This window comes from Trifolium pratense, linkage group LG5 (assembly GCF_020283565.1).
Source record: "Trifolium pratense cultivar HEN17-A07 linkage group LG5, ARS_RC_1.1, whole genome shotgun sequence".
In the NCBI taxonomy this organism is placed as follows: Eukaryota; Viridiplantae; Streptophyta; class Magnoliopsida; order Fabales; family Fabaceae; genus Trifolium; species Trifolium pratense.
In genome coordinates this window covers 54,057,405-54,065,707 of record NC_060063.1, presented here as the reverse complement: position 1 = coordinate 54,065,707, position 8,303 = coordinate 54,057,405, and the positions used below count along the sequence as shown (strand labels likewise).

The 8,303-nt window shown below is 33.0% G+C and overlaps 1 protein-coding gene across 1 annotated transcript; it reads left to right on the top strand.

Annotated features, from left to right (window-relative positions):
* The first annotated feature begins 6,328 nt into the window (after nt 1-6,328).
* LOC123886900 lies at nt 6,329-6,820 on the top strand. The gene has a single exon (XM_045936173.1). The coding sequence runs from the start codon at nt 6,329-6,331 to the stop codon at nt 6,818-6,820; it is 492 nt and encodes a 163-aa protein (XP_045792129.1).
* The last annotated feature ends 1,483 nt before the right edge of the window (nt 6,821-8,303 follow it).

Below are 8,303 nucleotides of genomic sequence, written 5' to 3'. Positions count from 1 at the left end.
AAATTAGATCTACTCATTATAGATTCTTGGATTTTAGAGTTACCAGAATATAGTGACCGAGATGGCTTATAGGAGCTCGTCGCTGATGGATTGGATGCAGTTAACAACCTCATAGGGGCATATGCTTTCTTATTAGAAGAAACAGATTTAGAAAATAATGAACTACCCATAAAAGCACTTGGAGAAGATGATTTAAAAGAAGACGACGATGTTTCAGAAGAATGATCAAAATTATCAAATTTAATTTGAAAACTAGAACTACTAATTATGTATTCTTGGATTTTAGAGTTACTCGAATTAGAGGAGCTCGACGTTTGGCTTTTTTTAGAGCCACTTCCCGCTGACTTCTTACCACTAGCAGTTGATGGCTTGGTTGCAGGTAACAACCTCATAGGGGCATCTGCTTTCTTCTTATAAGGGACAGATTGAGAAAATGATGAACTACCCATAAGAGCACCTGGAGAAGATAATTTAAAAGAAGGCAACAATGTTTTAGAAGAGTGATCAAAATTATCTATTTGGTTTGAAAATTAGAACTACCGATCATAGATTCTTGGATTTTAGAGTAACCGAAATATAATGACTGAGAAGGATTAGAAGAGCTCGTCGAATACCTACTGCCTTCTTACCACTTATAGTTTTGGTGGCAGTTGTTCGCTTAGGTGCATCTAACAACCTCATAGAGGAAGCTGCTTTCTTCGTACGAGAGACAGACTGTGGTTCAGGCAATGATAACCGAGAAGACCGAGAGGAGGTGAACTTGGCAGGCAATGATAACCGAGAAGACCGAGAGGAGGTGGACTTGGCAGGCAATGATAACCGAGAGGAGGCCTTGTAATGGCTATTTGTAGCTTCTGATTGTGTGCCATACCAAGTGCTACTTTCAAATGTACTATTCCGAGTAAAAGATGCCCCAATTTCATAAGATATATCAAAATTATCTGTGTGTGCCTGTAATAAAACATAAGATCACATCAGTATAATCTTCCTGAAAAAAAAACAGCCAATGTAGTAACTCGAGCATGGAGGTTGGAACTGTAAATTCTAGCTACCTTCTTAGCACTTCTAGCGGAAGTTGTTGGTGCAGTTGATTTCCTCTTATTAGGAGTAGCTATATTGACATTATTCAAGCGTGCCTGTAATAAAACATAATCATCACATCAGTATAATTTTTGGGAAGAATTGTCAATCTTATCATGAGAACATGAGGTTGAACTGTAAATTCTAGCTACCTTCTTAGCACTTTTAACTGAGGAGGCCTTCGAATGACTATTTGTAGCTTCTGATTGTGTACCATAACAATTACTACTGTCAAATGTACTCCTGCTCAAACCTATGCCAGAATCACGAGACGAGGTAAAAGGTGTCTCAGTTCTGCTTGGAAGATTGATATTATTGAAGCGTGCCTGTAATGAAGTTTACTTTCACATTAGTATAATCTTCTTCCTTAAACTATCAATATAGTCATAAGAGCAATAAACTTTTCAAAACATAAAAATTTACCTGATTCACGGAAGATGAATTGTAAACACTACTTGCGTTCGTAGCTCTTTCAAAATTAGTGGACGCTGGTGGCGTGTATGTATTGAAATTTGTAGCTGCTGATTGTGTATCATACCAAGTATTGCTTTCAAATGTACTCCTCGAACCTATGCCAGAATCACGAAACGAGGTAAAAGGTACCTCAGTTCTACTTGGTATGTTGATATTATCCAAGTGTGCCTGTAATGAAGTGTACTTAACACATTAGTATAATCTTCCGAATTCTATCAATGTAATCATAAGAGCAATTAATGACCATAAACCATTGATTATAAACTTTTCAAAACATAAAAATTTACCTGATTCATGGAATATGAATTGCAAAAACTAGTTGCCTCTGTAGCACTTTCAAAATTAGTCGAAGTTGGTGGCTGGCGTGAATTGATATTTGTAGCTTCTGATTGCGTATCATTACAAGTACTACTCTCAAATGTACTCCTTCTCAAAACTTCGTCAGATTCACGAAAAAAAGTAAAAGGCACCTCAGTCCTACTTGGCATGTTGATATTATCCAAGTGTGCCTGTAATGAAGTGCACTTAACACATTACTATAATTTTACGAATTCTATCAATGTAATCGTAAGAGCAATGAATGACCATAAACATTGATTATAAACTTTTCAAAACATAAAAATTTACCTGATTCATGGAATATGAAGTGCAAACACTAGTTGCCTTTGTAGCACTTTCAAAATTAGTGGAAGTTGATGACTGGCGTGAATTGATATTTGTAGCTGCTGTTTGTGTATCATTGCAAGTACTACTCTCAAATGTACTCCTTCTCAAAACATTGTCAGATTCTCGAAAAAAAGTAGAAGGTACCTCAATCCTACTTGGTACATCGATATTATCCAAGCGTGCCTGTAATAGAGCATACTTATCTTCAGTATATTCTTACAAAAAAATGTCAGTGTCGTCATCAAAGCCATGACCATCAATATTGAATATAGAATAATGTGATACCAAAGGGTAACCAACACCGGGCTGGCAAAACATATAATCAGACACATTGTAGATAAGGATTCCGAGCAAAATGATGTCATTTAAAAAATTAGAAAAGATAATATCAACATGATTAGGTAAATACTGTAACAAATAACATCTGATACAAACCACAACTTCAGGAATGGCTTCAATTGCTTTCCCCTTGTTACTTTTACTAACATCGTCACCAATTATCATAAAATCATCATCATCTTCATCATCATCATCAATTTCAATCACATCTTTCGCAGCCTACAAAAGTAAATTACAATCATTATTTGTGAAAAACAATAAAAGATAGACTATGGGACACATTCATACAACATAATAAAGAGTAACAATCAACATCAATTAAATTATGCTATACCAAAGAGTAACAATTAGAATATTCAATTCCACTCACTGATTCCAATCTTTTCACGGCAGGCTGGGAAAAAGTATAATCAGACACTTCCTGGTGAATGGTTTCAATTCCCTTCCCTTTGTTGCTTTTATTAACTTCTTCGCCAAGTATCATTAAATCATCAGAGTCATCACCATCGTCATATGATAGATATACCAAAGGGGTGTCTTTAGACGACTCAATCCCACTTGTTGGTCCAAAATATTCTATGCTAGCCTGATGAGGGGCTTCAATTTGCTTCCCTATGTTGCTTTGACTAACTTCTTCACCAATTATCACTAAATCCTTAGAGGCATAGCCATCTCCATATGATAGATCAGAGCCATGACAATCAATATTGATTATTTCATTGGATACCAAAGGGTAATCTTTAGAAGTCTTGGTCGCACTTACTGTTCTAAATCTTTCCGCGCCAGACTCATATAAATTATTATCAGACACTTCCTGAAAAGGATTACAAGCAAAATTTTAGAATCATTTAAAAGTTAGAAAAGGTTATATCAATCTGCTGCAAGAATGAACTAATAACATCTAAAATAAGCCACAACTTGACGAAGGGCTTCTTCACCGATTATTAGTACTAAATCCCTAGAGTCATATTCAACGTCGTATGATAGATAAGAGCCATGACATTCAATGTTGGTTAAATTATGGAATAACAAATAGAAGCGATTAAACGACTTAATCCCACATACCTGTCCAAAATTATAATATTAATATGCTAGAGGAATGATAAATAGCATAGTACATACCACAACTTGATGAATGGCTTCAATTTCCTTTCCCTTGTTACTTTTACTAACTTCTTCACTAAGAATCACTAAATCCTCGGAGTCATCATCGTTGTCAATGTCAAACACTTTGTGTGAAATGTCCTACAAAAGTAAAATACAATCTTCATTTGTGAGAAAATAAAAAGAAACTTTAGAAGCACTTGTAAATTTTGGAATTTAATTAAAAAGGTTGAAATTTATATCACAGAAATCTTATTGAAATTTAAAAAAAATCATTTTTGATAACTGATCATATGAGAAAAAATCATTTTCATCCTGAAAGAGATCTAAACTCTGGGTCCCCTCGATCACTCTTCCCTTTCACCTGAACCGGTCGAGAGAGATGTAAACAAACACATAACATAAACTTCTAAAAGTGATTTTTTTATGTATTTTTAAATAAACTATAACAAATTATGGAGTATCTAAATCACTTTTTTTTTTGTCTGTCAAAAAAAAAAATCACTTTTTTTTTTATAATTCATAACAAAGGTACCCTAATCAAACACATAGTACTACATATATTCATAACAAACATACCCTAATAAAAAACATAGTAAAATAACAAATTTATGTGACCATTTCCTTAACATTTCTAAATTATTATCCAAATGAAACCGGTGAATTAATGCAAATTATATTACAGATAAAGATTTAAGAAGAATTGTTCATAACAATAACAAAGTCATTGTTCATAGGAACATAATATTACACACACATCCAAAATAAACAGAAAATTGAAGAAGCTTCAAAAACAGGTTTAAACCTAAGGGTGTGTTTGTTTCACGGATAGACAATTGATTCCCAGGATTAACTTTCCCAGGAACATAAAAGTAGGAATCTTGTTCCCAGGAAAATAGGGAAAAAAGTGTTTGGTTAGTTACTTTATTCCTGGGCAGTTTTTCTTAAAAAATTCCAAGGAATAACTAAACTATGTTTGGTTTGCAATCTATATTCCTGAGAATTAATGTTATAATTATCAAAATACCCTTAATCAATATACAATGAAACCAACAATATTGCCTTGGGGATTTACAAAATCTATTCATGATCATCACCATATTTTCAAAACCTGTTTGTATCGAAGTCCAAAATTTCTCTCACGATATTATAGTAGCTTTAATTTCCATCTCCATTACTCATTCTAGTAACTGCAATTGGCTATATTGTTATATACAAAATTTGTATATTTGAAAGTGAAAAGAAGATATATACGCACTGGTGGTTTAGAAAAGCTATTGAATGGATAAATCAATTCATTCATTCATTCTCTTAATCACATGACTGAATTCAATATATATCATCACTGTAAGCCAATTTGAAACACATACATAACATAGCAATAGGACAAGAATAAAATCAATATGTTTTTTCTTGAAACTGAATGAACAAAACTAATAGAATTAGAACCGTAATGAAAAACCTAACCTGCGGAATGGAGATTGATCCTTCGGCGATCAGTGTATGGCGAAAAAGATGAAAAAACAAATCACCATAGTAATGAATGAAAGGATTTGAAGAAGAAAATGAAATAAATGGCTTACTTTATTGAACAGCCTGGTTACATATTTGGGAATGGAAGCGGTTGACTTCCTCCTTAATAGGGTGGAAGTCAGGTGACCTCCTCCTGCTTGATCTTGTCGCCGGATCATCTCTTAGCGACGCGGACGGATTCTTGAAATTTCAATCCAATTCAATCAATGATCACTGAAATGAATGAAGCATAATTGATTCTCTTATATGCTTGCCGCGCTTCTTTTGCTTTCAAAATAGTTTGTTAACGTTAATCCTTATTCCTTATTATTAATTAGTATTAGAATATTTTTGAAAAAATTGGGCTGATAGTGTTTTTGTTTATGGCCCATTGAATTAAATTTGTTGATTTTGTTTCACCTTAATTCGCGGGAGAAGAGAGATTGTACTTTGCATTGGTAATTGCTTATTTGATTTTCACACTCTTGTTCTTTTCCAAATTGAGAATAATTGTATTATTTCTAAAAAAAATCTTGTTGACTGACGGTGTAAATATTCTTTACACATACATTCAATGATGTGTTGCCACATCATGTGTTTCTAAATATCATACATGATGTGTCAGTATATTATTGGATGCATGTGTAAAATAATTTTACACTGACGGTACATATAAATTAAATTATATTTTTTTTACTTAATAAATTAAATTATATTTTTATTGCCTTAATTAAGGGATTTAATTAAAATCGCATGATTAATTTAAAATGCCATATACTCTTATTAAGGCAAATATTAAAGTCAATGCTTGACCAAAATAAATATTAAGGTGAACGAAGATTAAGGTGAACAAATATTAATGAATTTTTTTTAAATAAAATTGCAGCATTTAATTTAAAATTCAATGTCCTTTAAAATCCTATAAATCCATAAAGTCTTCCAAATCCTATAAAATCTTACCATATAAATTCATTGAAATTCAAATTAGTTTTATTCATTTTCAAAACATAATTTTCACATTCTGAAGCAATTGACAAAGAATGATGCAGCTATGTTTGCGTGTATCTTGTGGAGCATTTGGAAGCAACGCAACAATTAAATTTGCAATAATGTTACCGATGCTTAGAGCTTTGTTTTTTCTCGTGCTGCTACTATGTTACAGGATTGGAAAGCAATGCATTCTGTTGCAACTACATCAAGTTCAGTAGCGCAGGCTGAAGTGCAGCGTACTTGGGGAAAACCGATGGCCGGAAGGGTAAAATGCAACATAGATGCTTCCTTTCTGATAAATTCTAACAGAGTCGGTATTGGCATTTGTATTCGAAATGAACATGGAGCTTTTATTTCAACAAAAACTGAATGGTTTACTCCTAAAAGTGAAGTACATGTTGGTAAGGCACTTGGACTGATGTCTCCGCTTAAGTGGGTGCACGAGCTTAACTTAGGACCGGTGGATTTTGAGTTGGATTCAAAGAGAGTGGTTGATAGTTTCCACTCTTCAAGTAGAGATTTAACTAAATTCAGTGCTATTATTGATCATTGTAAATTAGTTTTTTCTAATTATTATAGAAACTCTAGTGTAGAGTTTGTGCAGAAACAAGCTAATGAGGCTGCTCATACTCTAGCCAAGACGGCCACATTGTAATTAATGATATGCTATAAGCAATATTTCTTCAAAAAAAAATTATAACTAAAACCAAAATTACATTAGTCCTGTGAGCTTAGCTATGTGCAATGCGAACAAAGTTCGCAGAGCGTAGTCAACGAATCTTTTTTCCCATTTTTACAATTTTTTACACTTAGCTATCTAAGTTTCTTTGCACACTTTTCAGCGGTGTCAAAAAAAGTCTTACTGAGAGTGACCATATTCACAACTCATTCAAATAAGGCCAAAAATTATTTTTTACAATTTTTCAACTCCCATGACAACATACCATCCATTTCTGTCGATTGTCAACCAAAGTTTAAAGTTAAAACACAGATAGCTCCCAGTCAATGCACAAAGTGGGCATAAAATCTAACAACAATACGATGTTTTTAGAGTGGACATCTTTACCCAGATTCGAATTTAAATTTGAGATTTTGCAGTTGTGTATGAGTTTTAGGTGGTGCTTGTCACCTTGTCTATGGACACAAAAAAAAAAGTGTAAATGCAATCCTTGATACTATCGTAGTTTTGATATTTACTTTGCTTAGAACTCAAGCTAGTGTAGATATCTACTCATTTAGCAACAGGTTCAAATTGCAGAAATTTAAACTTGCTATGAGATTAATACCAAAGAGTAACAGTTAGAATATTCGATTCCACTTACTGATCCAGAACCTTTCACGGCAGGCTGGCAAAAAGTATAATCAGACACTTCCTGATGAATGGCTTCAATTTTCTTCCCTTTCTTGCTTTTATAAACTTCTTCGCCAATTATCATTAAATCATCAGCGTCGTCACCATTGTCCTATGATAGATATAACAAAGGGGAGCCATTAGACGACTCAATCCCACTTGTTGGTCCAAAATATTCTATGCTAGGCTGACAAAAAAGTATATTATACAAACCACAACTTGATGAGGGGCTTCAATTTGCTTCCCTTTGTTTCTTTTACTAACTTCTTCACCAAGTATCACTGAAGCCTTAGAGTCATGACAATCAATATTGATTAAATCATGTGATACCGAAGGGTAATTATTAAGGCTAAAATAAGAAGGGCCAAACAGGCACTAAGTGAAACTACTGTGCTATTTTTTTATAAAATTTATTAAATGAATAAATCTAATTATAATTATCAATTACTAGCGGCTAGATAGAGCGTGTTCCACGTCTGTCTGTGTCTATTATGTAACTTATGTTAAAAATAAAATGTTTTATGTTATTGTGGGTTTGTTAATAAAATATTTTTGCTGAAAAAAAAACATGTCTTATGTTATGGTAAGTTTGTTAATAAAAGATTTTTGCTGCTAAAAAAAATTCAAGGGTATTGTTGGTATTATGAAAAGTCCACACCAAAAAATTGTTGGTATTATCCAATTTTTTATGAATGTGTTACAAATAATGGTCTCGTATATATTTTTTAATAAAAAATAAAAAATTTAATTAGGAATATTTTTGTTAATTTAGTAAATTCTTTTGGTA

Bases quoted from the DNA above. Each gene is read 5' to 3' on its own strand.
- LOC123886900 (XM_045936173.1), top strand. From the start codon at position 6,329: ATGTTACAGGATTGGAAAGCAATGCATTCTGTTGCAACTACATCAAGT.